The sequence below is a fragment of the Myxocyprinus asiaticus genome, chromosome 1, assembly GCF_019703515.2.
Source record: "Myxocyprinus asiaticus isolate MX2 ecotype Aquarium Trade chromosome 1, UBuf_Myxa_2, whole genome shotgun sequence".
In the NCBI taxonomy this organism is placed as follows: Eukaryota; Metazoa; Chordata; class Actinopteri; order Cypriniformes; family Catostomidae; genus Myxocyprinus; species Myxocyprinus asiaticus.
The window spans coordinates 63,387,221-63,406,977 of record NC_059344.1 but is presented as its reverse complement, the minus strand read 5'-3'; the positions used below and the strand labels follow the sequence as shown (position 1 = coordinate 63,406,977).

General features: G+C 39.4%; 1 protein-coding gene across 4 annotated transcripts in view; it reads right to left on the bottom strand.

Moving 5' to 3' along the window:
• Positions 1-19,757, bottom strand: part of cbfa2t3 (CBFA2/RUNX1 partner transcriptional co-repressor 3) — an 87,207-nt gene that overhangs the window by 28,193 nt on the left and 39,257 nt on the right. For all 4 annotated transcript variants that reach the window (XM_051709175.1, XM_051709178.1, XM_051709196.1 and 1 more), the window contains one exon: positions 1,396-1,542. In XM_051709175.1, coding sequence (XP_051565135.1) covers positions 1,396-1,542 — 147 coding nt within the window. The remainder of the gene's footprint in view (positions 1-1,395; positions 1,543-19,757) is intronic.

Below are 19,757 nucleotides of genomic sequence, written 5' to 3'. Positions count from 1 at the left end.
TTTTCAAATTCTTGGCCAGAATAAGCTACAATATGCACCAAAATGAATATAGATTCAACAGGGCAAACTGTCTTGTTGAGCAGGAACAGAAGACAGTGAAAGCTACCAGTACGCAAGAATAATTCCCCATACTGTGAACAGTTACAACTTCAAAAGAAGCCCGTCTGTCTTCCATTATGTGTGCCAAACACCCCGACAACTAACACTATGCCAGTAGGGGACACAGTGCGAGGGCTCAGAGCTCTGACCTGTAATCCTCTGGGACGTTGGGAGGCGTACGACTGTGCGCGCACAGCTTGGAGGGAAGCTCTCCTCCAGGTTGGGAGGCATGTTCGCACTGCTGGGTGTGGGAGTGTGTGTGGCTTCGTGTTGCAGAACACAGGGTCTTTCATTTCGCTCTTGCCCCTTTTTATCTCTCCATTCCAGGCTGGACACATGTGGGTTTACCATGTGACTCCTGCACTTGTGCTCTGGTTTTAGAGTGGCAAGCAGGCTACACTACGACCCATGCAACAGGTGAAACAACAAGGCCTGTCATTGCTATATAGGGTAGCGAGAGCTGCCAAGCCCCATTGAGGACGATGCTGTCCGCGAATCCCCCCGCATACGGTAAACGAATCTCCTGCCGTATGTGCTGTATGCTCATACACTCAGACAATGCTTTAGCCTAGCACAGACAGTCAAACTTACTTGCTTATGTTACAAGGGCATTCTTTGCTGTGTGACCAAGTTATGCATGACAATGAGTATTGGTAATATAATTGAATGTATTTGCCATCTCTTAGTTTCTCTGATAAAGACATTTGTGTGTGTGTGCACCAGTAGACATTTAAGTGTAAGGTCAGAAACATACTCTTCGCATTTAAAGGGATAGTTCATCCAAAAATACAAATTCTGTTTTCTTATATTGGGGGGGGGGGGGGGGGGGGGGGGGGGGGATTTTCTCCCATTTTCTCCCCAATTTGGAATGCCCAATTCCCAATGCGCTCTAGGTCCTCGTGGTGGCGTAGTGACTCGCCTCAATCCGGGTGGCGGAGGAGGAATCTCAGTTGCCTCCGCGTCTGAGACAGTCAATCCGTGCATCTTTTCACGTGGCTTGTTGAGCACGTTACCGTGGAGACCTAGCGCGTGTGGAGGCTCACGCTATTCTCCGCGGAACCCACGCACAACTCACCAAGCGCCCCACCGAGAGCGAGATCCACATTATAGCAACCACGAGAAGGTTAACCCAACATGACTCTACCCACCCTAGCAACCGGGCCAACTGGTTGCTTAGGAAGCCTGACTGCAGTCACTCGAACTTGCGACTCCAGGTAAATTCTGTTATCATTAACTCATTTTCATGATGTTCCAAACTGGCATATCTTTCTTTTTCTTTTTACCGTGAGCACTTACTTGTTGTGGGTGTGAATGATGCATTGCGATTGGCTGCCTGGCTGACAGCGGGGGGTGGAGGTGGCATTGTGGGCGGAGTCGACCTATGCTGGGTTTTGACATCAGCCGGTGAATCTGGCATCGTTCCAGCCTTCTGTCCTTTACTATCTGCAGAGATAAAGTAATAATGTTTTAGATTAGCTGACAAAAAACATAGTTATTTTCTTTTTCTTTTGTTTTTAGACAATTGCTATTTCTCATACTTTGAATTAGGGATTTGAGCAAACCCCTAACCCTTCAATTTACACTACTTGTGATATGGACATAACTCAAAATGTGATGTTTGTTGAGGAGAGGCATGATGTTACATTTTGAAACAAACAGATGTATTGTTTGGGCTGGTAGATAATAAATCAGGCTAAAAAATTTAATTATTAGGGAGAGACCCAAGCCATATCTAGAGACCAGAATATTATAGAGATTTGAGGGTTTTGTGACTTTATTGTCCCAGTAAGCAACCATCCAGAACAACTTAGCAAACCCTAGCTGAATTCAAACTATTTTTTTTTCAACATGAGTGCCAAGGTTCAATGTGTCTGTATCTCATATGTGCTAACCACTAGGCTGAAGTTCAGATCAAAACAGAGTTATTTTTTTAACTAGGGAAAAAACAGGTAAAGTGGGACACCTTAACTAAAAATCTACTTTAAGTGTAATATAGGCTAAGTTTATTAAGTTAACTACTATGAGATAGCGCTAGGTAAAAATAAAATTTTTCCAGTTAATCAATATTCCAATATTGATTCTTAAATGTGTACTCTTTTTTTATTCTACATGGGGAGGGGCGCCCTCATGGGGGCTGCCATTTTAGAATCACATGACCATCTGAATACTACTGGCATAATCTCATTAAGTCTTGTTATTGGAGATTTTCACTCTTGGATTAAATTAATCATGGATGATTGTGAATACTGAATTCTAAAATGGCATCTGTAACTGAAAAATTTGATATTGAATGATGCTGCATCCACACCACTAGGTGTCACTGTAAGTCCAAGATGACACAAACAAAAAGTTACTAAGTGCACCTTTAAAATCCCAAGCTCGATCTTTTACTTTTACTGAAATATACCCAAATGAATCATAATCTAATTAAATCATATCGGATTCTAATGCGAATCGCAATAGAATCAAATGAAGAAATCTGTATTGATAAACAGCCCTACAATAAGATGACACTGATGTAGCTATTCTAATCACCATTCTAATCATCATTTTAAAACAATGCCAATGACAAATTATCATAAAGTGTCCCACTTTACCTGTATTCACCACACATGAATGTTCAATATTCATTGTTGCATGAACTTGTTCAAACTGTGTTATGTTTGACACACGTTGTGTCTTGTTCACAGTGCCGTATCATCCATGTGACATTCTTCTCGCAGCATTACCCCTCTAGCAAGTTGCTCAGACAGACTTATAATATTTCATAGCAGTAAATCTGTACAGTCTCCGCTGCTAGAGATAAAGCATGGCTCTGGTAGACCGAGGCGGAGGGTAAATGTCACTGCTGTTGGAAACATCGAGTCACACCTGTTCACCCACTCAGCTGCTGCTGACGGGACCCCTCTGCCCACCCCATCAGTATCCTCCACCCTCTACCCCGCCTGTTGTCCGCTCCAGTCCGCTGGATGGACATGCACTTGACAGCCAGTGACAAGTGCAGCTGGATTTGCTGCTGTCCATCACGATGCCGCACACTTCAACAAGGCTACGATCACCCAAATCCGCCGCTCCGCTCCGGAACCAAACATGGAAAATCTTCCACGCTCTTGCCCACCTGGCCCATGCTGGTCATGTGAAAATGCCCTTTTAACAGAGGCTCCCTTTGTCCACCGCAGACTGCAGTGTTATGCGCCAGTCAACACCCAAAGCTCACATCTGAACGGAGGCAACGCTATCTTAATATCTTACACAATTTTGCTTCTCAAATAAATTGATCTTGTTTTAAGGATGTTTAGACATTTTTTTTTCCAGGAAACAAGACAAAAGTGCTGATTAAGAAAAAAATATTGTGAACAACAGTCTCTAGCACAGTTTGTGGCTTCTGATTCAGATTTCTGAGCAGTTTCAGTGAAAACAAGCTCATCTGTAGGGGTTCACAGTGCCACAGACATTCCAAAACCAGATGGTACTAAGATTACCACACAACATCACTGGTGACAGCTCCCATTTGCTGCTCCTTACCAGCTTCTCACTTCAGGATGCTGGTTTAGGATACCACAACAGAGAAGGAAGAAATTCAAGTGCTCTTTCACTCCAGAGTACATTAGCTTGTTATTGAGATATCCAATAAATGTATATAAAACTTGCATGAGTGGCAGGATTTTAGGGGAGGAATTTGGATTATGTGTTTCAAAATGTATCTGCAGTATGTTTGTTTTGTTTGTTTTTTTTTACCTTTGATTTTATATTTTGATATGTCTATGCTCCGTAATATGTTTACATACAGTACGGTTATATGTTTTATATCTGTTCTTTGACGTACAACTGTGGGTGCAAAACAAATTTCAGAGAGATCAGACAATAAAGTATTATTATTACAGTACTGTGGTGGTGATATCATGGTACAATAATAGCATTAGATGGTAATACCATGGTACTTTTATATATACCATGGTACTGAATGATTACCATTTTAATGTACCATAGTATTTCCATGGTACTCCAAAGAATACCATTTTAGGACCATGGTAGCATGTCCAAAAACATAGTAATACCATGGTATTTGTGGTGCATAAATTATGGCACTGAATGATTACCATATTAAAATATCATGGTACTGTATATACATGGTACTTCAAAGAATACCATTGTTCTACCATAGCACCATGTCCAAAAAACATGGTAATACCATGGTACTTTGATGTATACCATGGTACTGAATGCTTTCTATATCCATGTACTATGGTATTTACATGATATTCCATTGTACTTCAAATATACCATGGTATTACCATGGTACTCTGAAGAATACCATGGTACTGAATGACTACCATATTAATGTACCATGGTATTATCATGGTAGTTCAAAGAATAACATTGTATTACAATGGAACCATGTTCAAAGTAACATGGTAATACTTTGATATACAGTAATTCATTGTACTGAATAATTCCCATATTCATGTACTATGATATTCCAATGTACGTATACAATGGTATAAGCATAGTAGGTATGTTATTTACTTAAATACTTAGATATGATATTAGTACGACCAAATAAGTGGGATTACCATGGTACATGTCCAAAAACATGGTAATATCATGGTATTTGTGATACTATTTTATGTTAGCCGTCAACAACCTGACTCTAGATATCGTTATCAGCCATTGAGGATCCTGTATCGGTTGACCACTATTATGTGGCTGTAATTTTTTCAAAACAGCAGAAATCTTATGCTCCTCTGGCCCTCAGTGTGTCCACATCTCCGAGGTGTCCGCTAACCCACAGATCAGTCTCGTACCCTGCCACCCTTATGCAGCTGTCATCTCTGTAAGGTCGAGCACCAATTATCTAGCTGTTAGTAGTTTGGCTGTGACCCTGTATGTTTAGTTATTTTTGCCCATGACATGTCGGCTGGGTGGTGGGGGTTTTCTCCGAACATGGCCTGGGCTGGTGGCCCCAGTGCTAGCTCAGGGCGATGAGCTGCTGTGTTTCTGGAGGTCTGTCTGCCTGAAGGTGACAGTGGCCAACTGATCCACAGTGAGTGACAGCACTAAGACAAGAGGCGCCTGTCAGAGAGCCTGATGGCCAACACATGCTGCATATACACACACACATATACTGTACACATACTAGCATATAGGTGAACACATGCGTTTACTTTTGTGCATTTAATTTAGCAATATTTACCAAAGGTATTGCAACATATTCAGAATTGGGGGGACTAACTGTAATAATTTACAAACCAAACACTGAAAACCTCTATGGAAATTGAGGGGAATGTCTATAGTTGTTACTAAGGATATGCACAAGTAATCGACTAATTGAGTACTCATTCAGAACCAACTAATCAACTATTAAAATTACTACTCAAATATCGCAAATTGATTTTCCTTTCTGCATTTACCAGCCATTGGTAACGCTTGATCATAATGTACTTTCCCTCTGAATCTCTCACCAAATCTCGCAGTTACAATTGAGTTATTAATGCATTGATAATTGTGATGAAATGTAATGATAATTAATTAATGCAAATTGTTCATTAAATTGTTTTCCAAAAGTAACGCAAAGTTTGTTAAAGTTAGCTTTTTTGAACATTTTCTAGGTAACGTTTGTGAATATTACAACACTTTAATTTCAAGTACGTGTCAGACCTGATATATTTAACATACTTTTATTTGATCGATTACTCATTTTTTTGTGCGTTAGAGTACTCAAAGTGTTACAACCCTGACTTTATTCAAAATTACCTAAACACAATTCACAAAATCACAGATTAATCAAAACATATTTGAGGTTTAAAATACAGCTAAGAGAAGCAGGAATTTGGACCAATGAGATACAATGGTGGTCAAAGCTAACCAGTGCAATGCAAAAGAAATTCAAACCAAGTGTAACTGACCCTGCTTGACCCGCTCCGAGCGGGATTCGAACCGGTGTCAGCTGGCATGGGAGGCGGGCGCGCTAATGAGGAGGCTAAATGCTACAGCCCCTAGCATCAGTCGCTTGTGTGCCTCGAGGCCAGGGGAGTGAGGTTTACACATACCGCAAAGCTATCACGTACCAGCTGGCTCCTGTTACACAAGCAACTGGCAAAATGCCTTGCTGTGCATCTGTTTAACATGGAAGATATTTTTTGTTTGTTGTTATATCATGTCAGGTTACTCATTTGTAAATTGCTTTAAATTAAAGAGTCTGATAAATTATTAAATATAAAGGTCATAGATATTGAGATCATAAATAATTTCCAAAAGTTGCAATAGATTTAGATGGGGCATGTGACACCGCAGGACATGTCAACTTCCCAATAGTATTTCATGTTCAAGTGTTTCAACTACCCACATGCAGAATATCAACATTATATTACAATACAATAACATGTGCATTAAGAGAATTGAAAAAAGAAATTAGTTGTAAATTAATTTAAAGAATAACTGCTGACCCCCAGAGCAATAAACATAACAAGGTATTAGGAGGACTAATGCTACGCAGACTAAAATAGGCACTAGCTGGCCTGCCACATGGGGCTAATGCCGTTCTATGCATCGTTGTCTCTGTTATTGCCAAATGTAGACAGGTAGAACGAGATCTCACTAAGGCCACAAGCCCTGCCTGTCCATCTGTCACTCATGCCAGCAGCTTGCAGCCTCAGAGGGGCCATTAAACAATGAGCCTAACAGACACTCTCTAGTCACAAAAACACACTTACGGTCATCAGCGTGACCTGAGGTCACTTTAATGTTAGTACTGCATAGTGGTCAACCGATATCTAAAGAGCAGTGTGGCCAATGGACAATATAATACCAAAATATATGGTCAGTGATCCCAAAAAATATTGACACTTAAGTATGGAGGGCCAAATTACTCAAAATTAAACCATTAAATAAATATTTTAATAAATCAATAAATACATTGTGAATTAATTAAATGCTTAATTAATTCAATACAGAGTGAATTAAGTATTTTCATCATTAAATAAATTATTAAATATTTATATAAATTATTAAATAAGTAGTGAATGAATTTAATTATTAATTAAATTGGCACATACAATCATTTTAGCACTAGCTTTAAATCAATTTCATTTGAACAATAGATCTCTGTCTCAATTTTAATTTAAGAACTTGCTTTGGGATCCTTTTTATTTAAGCAAGAGAATTACCGACATGCCAATCAAAGCAGGTGGGTGTAATCAGCACTCCTCTAAGATTTCTCATTGACTCAGAATGTCATAAGTCCAAAGTCAAGAGTGCGAAACGTGCAAAGATTGATAAAGAGCGAAGAAGATAGACTAACCAGAAGGTCCAAAGAAATCGAATTTAAAGGTGACAATAACCATAACCTTGAAAATAAAAATACACAAAGCTCATGGGTAAATGTAAAATTAACCCCAACGAAAAATAAATGGATGCAAAAAAGGTGCTAAAATGAAATACAAGGGACATTTATTTAATGATTTATTTATTAATTGAATATTTGAATAGGTTTTTCTTTTTCTTTCTTTTTTTCAATTTATGTATTTAATTATATATTTAAATATTAATTTACTTATATAATTTTGCATGTAATTAATTCACTATATGTATTTAATGATTCATTTAATTATTTAATGATGTAAACATTTATTTAATGATTAATTTGATGTGACCACCTTTGCCTTTAAAACAGCCACAATTCTCCTAGTTACACCTGGACACAGTTTTTCTTGGTTGTTGGCAGATAGGATGTTCCAAGCTTCTTGGAGAATTCATCATAGTTCTTCTATCTATTTATGCTGTCTCAATTCCTTCTGTCTCTTTATGTAATCTCAGACTGACACGATGTTCAGTGGGGGGCTTTATGGGGGCCATGACATCTGTTGCAGGGCTCTCTGTTCTTCTGTTTTAATCTTTTCTATTTGCAAAAGTAATGTTTGGGAGTCTAACATTTATATTTCCTGTTGACACACTAACCATCTTGAGACAAATGCTTTTGTGAAACATCTTATGTGCCTAAGACTTGTGCACAGTACTGAATGTTTGTGTATATATATATATATATATATATATATATATATATATATATATATATATATGTGTGTGTGTGTGTGTGTGTGTGTGTGTGTGTATGTCATTGCATTAGAAAATAAAGTATCAAAGTGGCATTTATTTTTAAAATAGATAGCACAAGCACACTTTTCAAGTAAAACATTTCACAAAAAAGATAAATCAATAAATATTACTTTGTTAATTTAGTAATATTTGTTAATAAGCATTTTTTTTCTTAGAATAAGCTCTAGTGTTTGTTTGCAGATACTATTTGGTTTGCTCCTATCACTGTCAAAATATGACAGCATGTTTTGAGCACCCCATTTTTGCGACTTTACATTAATTAATCTTAAAATCCATTCCCCCGTTGGGTTGCTGCTTAGATGTCCTGACTTAAAAAAAAAAAAAAAAAAGACCATAATTGGTACTTTTAATTTGCTCTTTGTAGAGCCTCTCTGCACATAGTAACTGCTGCATGACCTGGCCGCAGTGGCATGCCTGTATCCAACGTGGGATTACGCATAGCTGATTAATCTGACCAGCTAAAGGATACGGTAGCACACACACACTCACACATGGAACTGCATTTCACTTTAATACATTAGAAAGTCCAGGTATGAGCCCTTTCTGAGACCATCTGTGTTTCCCTTTTTATTTGTTCCAGTTCTTGTTCTTTGTTTCTGTTTTTTTCTTTTTTTTCTTACTTTATTACTGTTTACATGTCCTGAATAATTACTTGCGAATTTGAAACAATGTTTCCTCAAATTAGTATTTCGTTGTGATATTGAAATTTTAAATGAAAATCCTCAAATTGTTTTTATATGCAAGCAAAATTATAACTGAAATTTACCCAAATTAATTGGAATTTAATCAAATTGAATCACAATCGAATGGAGAGCGTGTGAATCGGAATCAAATTGAAATGGGAAATCTGAATCGATACCCAACCCTACTCTATATTCTTAAGTCTAAAGTATACTTCAGTCAGACTGCTCAAGCAATGAACGCATGCAGCCCGTTTTTCTAACTGCGTGTACTCTGAACGTGCAGAATGCGCATGCATTTAGAACTATTTGCAATAATTAGTGAGTCCACAATGTGGCAACACTCAAAGCTGTTGCTGTCACAAAGAAGCATTGGAAGAAGATGTAATCGCCACTAAATGTCTAGAGACAAACGTAAAAACAACAACAGAGAATGTGCATGTCAAGAGCGTGTGTATGTGTAGAGATCAGGAGATACCTGTTTGTGTAACTCGAGACTAAAAGAATATAAAGACTTCTTTATGGGTCTAAACTCCTGAAGAGTAATAGTCCAATATCTCATTGAAGCCACAGCATGCGTGAATCAACCGCACGTGTTTGCGCACTCAGTCAATGAAGTATACTTTGAAAGGCTAGCGTTTGACTGTACACAGATGCAAAGCGTTCGCGTCAAAACCGAAGTATACTTTGGGCTTTACACTATGTCAACAAATGTCTCATTGGTGTCTATTTTTATTTCTCCTAATGAGATTTATTAGAAACATCAGAGACAAAGCTGATACTATATGAATTAAACGTAACTCCATTGAGTTTCTAAAGCATTGAAAGAGCACCCACTGAGTTATACAATTGATAATCTGAGCACACTCAATCATACCTCTGTCAGAAATGGGAGTCATACTGAGAGATCAATAAGTCAAATAGATCTCACAATTCAAGACTTGATTTTGAGTGCATTGCTTCTGTAATTTTGTCACAGTGGTCTATTCACTCTGTGTGCTTGATATCTGGAAGAGAAAGCTTGCTTATAGGATGGCTAAAACTAACCTGGTCCATTTTGAATGCTATAATCAGACTGAAAAAATTGCACCACAAAAGTACTCAAGTTTGTAATTCCACAGCTTTTTTGGGAGCCTTTCGAGATCAGACATTTGTTTTCAGTTAAAGGTCCAAACACACAAGAATCCATCATATAATGACAAGCCTGGAGTGGTGGTTTGTGATTTGGCCTTTTTTTTTTAGAGTTTGTGAGATCTGGAGGAACTGCTTTTGATGCTTCGATGTTGCTTTTCATGGCTCTGGAGACATAATTTCTTTCAAGTATCAACTTGGTCTAAAATGTTTCTCCTAACCCTAACCCTTGACCCCAACCTTTACCCTATGATGGTTAGTAAATTGTCATTTTTGGGTGGAGCTGGGTTATTTTGATTGTTAGGGTGGACAACTGGACCATATTGTACTGGGGGCACCCCCTTGATCCTTCATGCCATTGGACCTGATCATTTAAGGATCATCGCTTTAAGGAAAAGTCTATTTGATATCTTAATCTCATTCCTTTCTAAGTCAAACAATCAATAGAAGATCTGATTTGTCATTTTTCTTTCCAACAGAATTGAGTGTGATTGTGTGATTCACTGCTAACAATGGCACTTGCTCAGACTGCTAGTCTGTACAGAGCTACCTTTCACACAGACACAATGGAAAGCCCCTGGAGGATACCCTCTCTTCACATGGCTTCTTTTTTTTTTTTTTGTCCCTGCATCAACCTCCGCCCCTCTGTAATTCCCCCAGTCTCTAGGAATGCTGTTGTTTTTAATTTCTCCCAGCTGCTCTGGCTCTGTGCCCGACCGCCTGCCTTCCCACATCTGCTCCCCATCAGGCTGCTGCAGAATCCACACAAACAGCGGCCTCTCATCAAAACAGCAGGATTACAGCCCTCGACCCCTGGCCAGCACTTCAAGACCCGCCCATCCGCTACCTGTCCTTGCCCCAACCCTCCTCATCATCACCCAAAGCCCCCTCTGTAGACCCCTGGACTGGAACCCACCATCTAAAATCTCCATTTTGAAGAAACAGACATCGCCACAAGGCTTGGACCTGAGCAGACAATATCACAGGACAGATTTGGCTTCTACTGCGGCTGTTCAGACAGAAAGCGTTCTTAGGCAGATGTCTTGAGATGCTCTTTCAAAAGTTGACATTCTTATTTACCTGACACAGTGTCTAAACAACACAGCGCTTCTGCACGAGATGCTAAAAAAACAGCACAGTTGTCAAAGATGTCCATCTAGTGCATGTTTACATACAAAAACAAAGGAAAAGGAGTGCAGACAGACACAAAAACGTGTTTAAATTTTGAGGCAGCATTGCATGCATCCTTTGCAGCAATCCCAGAATGCACTGCAATGTTTTTTTCAATTTTAAAAGTTCTGTTCCAACTAATTAAAATTGACTTTTTTACCTAATATTTGTATGAGCCTTGTATTGTTTGTGCTTATTAGAGTATCGCGTCGTTAGCTTAGCAACATGTGGCTTATGTCTCCCTTAGGCTTCACGTAAGGCGTGCAGAGCTGCTGCCTATGTAGTGTTTTATATCAATTACTTTATGAGGTTCTGTTTCAGTTAGGGTGCTGCCTTAGGGGCATTTCAGACAGAACATGTTCTTGCACCAAAAAAGATAGACACAGCGCCACAAAAGCAGGTGTCTCAAGACATATTTTTAGCAATTTAAGTTTTACATTTAAATTTAGTCTTGTAGCAGACCCTTACATCCAAAGTGATTTTTTATCAGAAATTAAGCTCTTTTCAACTTGTCTAAAAAACATGGCGCTCCCGCACATGATGCTGGAAAACAGCGGGACGAGGCGCAACAACGTCCGTCTAGCGAATGTTTACGTAGAAAAACGATTAAAAAACAGTGCAGATGGACACAAATATGTATTCAGTGTGAACTGCCCCTTAGAAGGCAGCTGCCTAAGGTAAACAATGCAACTCACTAGATTTTGGGACGAAGCTAATTCTATCATATTACAGTTCAAACGGGGTGGGGGAGCATGTATACACATACACTGTGTGAGACTAAGCAGGCATCTTCAGCTGAGCAAATATGTTTGGGAAAACAGACATTCAAATGGCAATAAATGCCGTTTTAATCACAAGCTGAATGGACCCTTGGGCCCCGCAGCCCTGTACATGTATGCGTGTGAAAGACAGCCAGTGTGTACATGTGTGTGTGTGTGTGTGTGTGTGGGAAAGAATGCTGGGGTCACGAAAAGCGGTGCATGTGAAGTCACAGTACAGTTAGAGTGTGTTAAAGACACTTTTTCTCATCACAGCTCCAAAGAGTTGCTCATCTCCATCGAAGCAAGTCTCATCCTGCTTTCTTCATGAGTTTTGCCTAACCGAGGAAGTGGTCAGAGGAAGATCTCGAGCTCAGCTGGACTGACACTATACGATATGAACTATATGACAGAATTAATTTTTTTTGTTGAACTATCTTTCTAAGAAGCCTAGTGGGACATCGGCTTGTTTATACTGGTTAGCAGTGTTTTGGTACTGGTCAAGCCGGTTTGTCATTGTCTCTTACTCTCTGTAGCTGTTATTGATATAACTGTACTGAAGTCTCGATGCCATCTGTTCTCCACAGGGTGGGCATTATCATCGGTTAGGGTTCTGGAAACCAAACACTACCCCAAAAAGGAAAGCGAGAAAAAACTTCCTTTTCAGATTTCCCCAATGTCTTCTAATAAAATCCAGATGTTACCGAGCTGCTTTATTCTCCTCCTCCTTCCCTCACATTCTCTCCTCAGCCGCCCGGCCTGGACCATTCCTAAATAAAGGAAAGTATTTGTGACATTCGGCCGAGCTGGGACGTGCCAAGAACAACTCCCCAGCTCGGCCCATCTGGAGTGTGTTAGGACAGTGCTGGGCACCAGTCGATGTGCACAGATGAGTGTACAGCCACTCTGCAGGAATATGGAACACGCATGCAAAAATTCACAACAACACATGCTTGTTTTCAGATCGGGGTCAGTGTTTGTTGGTTTTGCATTTCAAGATTTGTGTTTTCAGCTCCATCAACGTGTCCATTATATTCATGTGGCGGATATATTGGGAAGCCAAAAACTGATGACAGTTTTCTGTTAACAAGGAGCAGTTTTCTAGTAAAACACGTTTTGCATCTGTCTGTGCTGTTTTTCCATTGTTTTTCTATGTAACCATGTGCAAGACGGACATTTTTTACCACTGAGCAGCATATCCCCTTTTATTCAGCATTTCATCACGTTTTTTAGAAGCTGTGTCAGGTCTCGAGCTGCCTCAAGACACATGCATTCTGATTAATTCGTTGCACTGCTTCTAGCTTTTTTAGCGCAGGAACGACAGTCTGAATGGCTCCTGAGAATGGCATAAGTTATGCCCAAAATATACGTTGGTCAGAGCCGAACGCTGAATGTCCGCGAACAGGATGCGTGACGCAAATTTCTTCATCGGCAGAGTGCGCGAGCACTGAACGCACGTAGCCTGGTTTTTCTAACACACATTTCAACGTGCAGAATGCGTATGCGCCTGTAATTATTTGCACTAATTATTTGGTCCACAAGGTGGCAACACTAACATTTGAGGCATTTCTGTCACAAAGCAGCATATAAATAACAGAAGACGAAGGTAAAAACAACAACAGTGGATGTGCACGTGACGAGCGTGTGAGTGAGGAGGTCAGGAGATACCTGCATTTGGATTACTTGAGTCTGAAGGAATATAAAGACATCTTTATGGGTCTAAAGTCCTGAAGAGAAACAGTCCGCCATGTCATTGCAGTCGTAGCATGCATGCACCAATCGCCTGTGTATGCGCGTACAGTCAGATGGAGTATACCTTGAAAGGCTCGTGTTCGACTGTCTCCAGGCGCTCAGCATTTGCGTCAAAACCAAAGAATACTTTGAGCTTTATACTGTAGCCTAGTTCCGTCAGTAACTAGAAAAGTTCACAAAGACAATGCAAAATTACCATGAGACTTCAAGAGACTTCATTAAATAGCACACTTTCAGTTAAATTTTGTTCTGGTAATATTGTTTACGATGTCCATTTTTATTGGGTCTGTGATGAATAACTACTTTTATCCAAAATGGTGATGACCCCTGGTACCACGTTGTAAATCACACTTCCTGTACAGGGGAAATAACGCTGTACTCTGTGTTCTGATTCTCTATAAGTCCCTCCACCCTTCTGTGGACTTGTTGCATTTGTGGTTGCTGTTTCCTTTTTGTGTTGCCTGATGTAACGGTTGAGTTTGTGGCAGTGGCAGTGTGCGTTCACAGTGTGTGGTGCTTGGGGGTGTGTCACTGTTCTGAGCTCACATACCTAAACATCTATAACTGTTGTGCATGCACTATGCCTCAGCTCAGACACCTGGGGACCAGGAGAACCACAGGCATACAGCTGTCACCAACACATCTGTCAACCGATGCTCAAAGAGAAAGAGAGATTTCTTAAGCAACAAGGGAAAGCTAGGACGCCCCCCAAAAAAGGAAAAGTATAAAGAGATGAGTTAAGAGAAATAGAGAGTGTATGGATGTTTTCTTGTGGTCTCTAGTTTGAAAGACCCCCTAAGGGCCATTGGCACTGACAGCGAATAAGTTGCTTAGTCGCTATACTGTATATTGTTAGCAGGCTTTTCTAATCGTCTGCTATATGTAACATTATCAGGCAGCTGATCATGTGAGCTTCACTGAGAATATGCTCGTTGTCACAGCAATTATGCTTAACCTGACAACATGTGAGGTCATGTAAACCCCCTAAACAGTGTTACTGTATCAGGGTAAGGTAAAAAAAAAAAAAAACTGTCAACACACAGATTATTTGCTCATAACCCTGATATTGCATCGCATGTTAACACCTTTACCAGGGTTCTTACTGGCTTATCCAATGTGCGCATGCCTGTTTACATTTCAAAGTCAAAAGTAAACAATAATCAGATGATTTCAAATCTCATGTAAACACGAGTTTATGTCGTCGGTTTTCTTGAATAAGCTTTTTTTTTATTGTTATCAGCATATTGCTGTGCATGTAACATAACATTTCAATAGGCAGGAGTTGGACAACTTAAAGTAGTAGGGTGTAATTTTAGCGCCACCGAATGGAACAGCAAAACTAAAAACTCTGTTTTCAAACAGCTTTCTGAATACAACCCTGTCCAGAGCCCTTCTAAGGGGGGCCTAGAAGCTTAGCATAAAATAGCATAACGCGGCGGTCCCATAGAAATACTATGGATGGTACACTGGTGAGGAGACAAGAGGCCGTTATTTTAAATTGATGTCTATGGAGGATATGATTCAGTTTGCTGAATAAACTGCTTTTGTGAGGAAACAGCTCATTACTTAATGAATGCCTGTCCGCTAATCCTCAACATGTTTTACACTAAACAATCCTTTTGGAATGCACTATGTGTGGAGTACTATGATAAAATTGCTGTTTTATAACAGAACACATGGACCATTTTGCAACAGGCAGGTGTCAGTTTATGGCTCTCCCCATTCATTTGTATGGTATCTGCAAACAGTGACTTACTGTTTTAACACGCAAGTTGACCATTACGCTCTCTCCTATGATGAAAACGCAGAGGTTGTTATCTCAGTAATTAAAAAAAATCTCTGCCCCGTCTCACACAAACAGACAGTCCTGCCCCCTACTCACGCAATTGGTTGAGTCAATGTTTTTGTGTCAGGCTGGGCAGGTTGCTCAAAACAAACAGAGACACAGTGTTTACGGTTTTCGAGAAATGCCTTACTTACAGTATCTCTGCATATTACACTGGAATAGGAGAAAGTATTTTAACACCTAGAAAGTTACATACTTCAACTTTAAAACTCCCCTTACAAAAAATCTAGAGTTCTGGCAAACTAGCCGCAAACTTGCCACAAATCCTTGGCAACAAGTTTGCGGCAAACTTGCTATGAACTCTCGATTTTTCTAAGGACCACTCTTGCAAGTAGCACTGCGAGTAAAAGAGATTGGTGTACATAAACGATGCCAAAAGAGGTCCGCTTTGAACTTGCTTTAATTTGCTTGTCGGATGTTGCGAATTAGAGACATGATAAACACTTTCCTAAATCACTATTTTTACATACACTACAACATGTGGAACTTAACGTTCACAGTGACACCCACGCATTGGAAACTTGATTGAACAGTAGTAGCCTTTAAATTATGAATATCTTGTGGCTGGACAAGCTACTCTTTAAGAGTAGCATCCCAACACTGCTGGTTAAGACACATGTCAGGATAAAATGTACACTGCACACAAAAATTACACCATTTTAAATGAAAGTTGGATTCTTGGAATTGGATTAGATTCTAATGGCTCTGTTTTATTAATTCGTGGACAAAAATAAAAGTCATTCTTGTCCTTTAGCCATTCAAGAATGATCATTATGGACCAATTACAGTTTTCACCATCAAAACTGATAAATAGTTGCACTACCACTTTCCCTAAACTCCTGTGTTGCTTTAATAGTGGGGCAGAGCCAAAAATGATCTATAACAGGAATCTGTTTGCTCTCCGCACTTTGACAAACAAGCTCCCCAATCAAAACACCTGCAGCTTCACCCAACACCAATTAGCTCATCAAGCTTTTAATTACTCTGTTAATTGCATACAGGCAGCGTTAGGGGTGGCTGGGGAATTAGACACAGAAGCCCTCTAGAGGACCCGCCTTGACAATCCTGACAAACAGAGAGGACATGTGCCAAGCAAAACACACACACACACAGCTCAGATGACTAGAAGAAAAACAAAAGTGATTATAATGCCATGCCACCATGCTCACCAGCTGTACTGTGCCTAGCAGTGATGTCACATCCTGTCACATGGACGACTATAACCTGTTCTGATGGTTATGAGCATCTCTGCAGATCAGTGTGGCTGTTTACAGACTCATCTTCTGGGATGTGTTCAAAATAGCATACTAGCATACTACTCATACTATTTCTGCAGTACTGTGTATGTAGTATGTATACTTTATGCAAATTGTCCGTATAAATTGAACATCTAAATATGCTACTACTCCAATACCCAACTACATTTGCCAAAATATGAAATATGTGTATACAAAAAAATTTAGCACACTATGTTTAAACAAATAGTCACCAATATACAGTGTATACTGCACAGAATCCAATAAGCAGAATGCTAGTATTCCATTTCAAATATAGGCCTTAATTTCACACTGCTCTACTGACTGTATGCAGATGGCATTTACACCTGACTGACTCTATTTCTCTTCCGTTTCTCCTCCATATTCCCTGACTGGCTCTTCTCTCTTTCTCTCTCTCTCCCTCCCTCATTTCCTCTGAAAAAAAAAAAAAGAAATGTTTGGCTGAGGAGGCGTATCCAGGAAATAGTAGCAGGCCCTGACTTCCTGTGTGACAGGTGCACGATGCGGGGCCTGACAGCTGCTGTCTCTACACAGTACTCGCTCTCTCCCTCTCTCGCTCTCTCAGGCTGTGGCCAGCTGTAGTCTAGTACTGTTCTTGTTTGCTTTAGTCCTTGTGTCATAACTTGCTGATTTATGGAGCAAAAAAGACTGAAACCTGCCCACTATAACACACACAGGCTCAAAAAGAATGCATATTCTAACTTGATCAGACTTTGGTTTTTATGATGGTTCTCTGCTTCTATACTATAAGTGCTCTGGTGGTACCATAGTGCTGTGATGGTATCAGATGGAAATACTGTATAATGGTATTGAATGATTACCATATTCATTTACCATAGCACTGTACTTTATTTACATGGTATTCTGAGGAACTTCAAAGAATACCATGGACTGTGCAAAAAAAAAAAAAAAAAGTATGTAAATGGTAAATGTACATACATATCCAAAAACATGGTATTTCCATGCTACATGTACAAAAACATGGTATTGCCATCATACATGTCCAAAAACATGGTATTTCCACGATACATGTACAAAAACATGGTTTTATCATAATGCATATCCAAAAACATGGTACTGCCATGATACATGTGCAAAACATGGTTTTACCATGATACATGTCCAAAATCATGGTACTGCCATGATACATGTCCAAAAACATGGTACTGCCATTATACGTGTCCAAAAACATGGTATTACCATGATACACTGTATAGCCAAAAGTTTGTGGACACCCCCTTCTAATTAACTAATCTGGTTACTCCATTAAATCCAGTAAAGAAATATCGTAATGTTTCTTTATGTAATGGCTTGGGCTTCGTGTGCTTCCAAATTTGAGGCAACTGTTTAGGGATAGCCCTTTTCTGTTCCAGCATGACAATGCCCCTGTGAACAAAGTGAGGTCCATAAAGAAGTGGTTTACTGTGTCTGGCGTGGAAGAAATTGACTGGCCTGCACAAAGCCCACACCTGAACCCCAATGATCACTTTTGGGGTGAACTGGAACAGCAACTGTAAGTCAGGCCCCATCGACCAACATCAGTTCCTGACCTCACTGATAGCCTTGTGTCTGAATGAGAGCAAATCCCTGCAGCCATGTTACTACATACAGTACAGTGGAAAGCCTTCCCAAAAGAGTGGAAGCTGTTATTACAGCAAAGGGGGAAATTGAAATCAAATGTTCATCAAGCACATATGGTGTCCACAAACTTTTGGCCATATAGTGTACATGTACAAAAACATGGTACTGCCATGACACATGTACAAAAACATGGTACTGCCATTATACGTGTCCATACACATGGTACTGCCATTATACATGTCCAGAAACCATGGTATTACCACGATACATGTCCAAAAACATGGTACTGCCATGATATGTGTCCAAAATCATGATATTACCATGATACTGTACAAATCCAAAAACATGGTACTGCCAACATACATGTCCAAAAACATGGTACTGCCATTTTACATGTCCATACACATGGTACTGTCATTATACATGTCCAAAAACCACGGTATTACCACGATACATGTCCAAAAACATGGTACTGCCATGATATGTGTCCAAAATCATGATATTACCATGATACTGTACATGTCCAAAAACATGGTACTGTCATCATACATGTCCAAAAACATGGTACTGCCATTATACGTGTCTAAAAACATGCAACTGCCATGATACATTTAAAAAACATGGTATTACCATGATACTTTACATGTCCAAAAACATGGTATTACCATGATACATGTCCAAAAGCACGGTATTACCATGATACATGTCCAAAAACATGGAGCTGCCATCATACATGTCCAAAAACATGGAATTGCTATGATACATCTTTAAACACATAGTATTACCAGGATACATGTCCAAAAACATGGTATTACCCTTTCTTAAAGATAAGTGCCGGGCCAGCCATAAAGATGACTGTGTAATTGGTGGGGTAATTTCTTTTAATAACAGGCCAATTAAAAGGTCTGGTGCCACATAGGAGGAGGTTTTGTGCAAGTAGAATGTGGTTGTAAAGTGCTCAGGAGCCCCCAACCCTTTTCAGTTTTTAACTCTGTCTATCTCTCTCGATTTTTTAATTGTTATTTGTTTTTTTATACATTCTGTATGCAACTCTTTGTTTATCTCCAACCTGTCAGTCTTACTATGGCCCTGATAAACAATTTCAATACAATTTCAGTTTCAATATAGTGTGCTTTAGAAAAACACAATAAAATAACAATAGTGCAAATGGAGTAACTAAGTAATATTAACTTTGAAAATTACGATAGAATAAACAGAATAAATATAGAATTCATTTGAAATAAAATTGATTGAATTGAAATTAAAATGCAATAAAATAGAATTTGCCAAGAAACGCAAATTAAGAATGCAGTAATGAACAAATTTAACAAAAAGGAATAAATTAAGG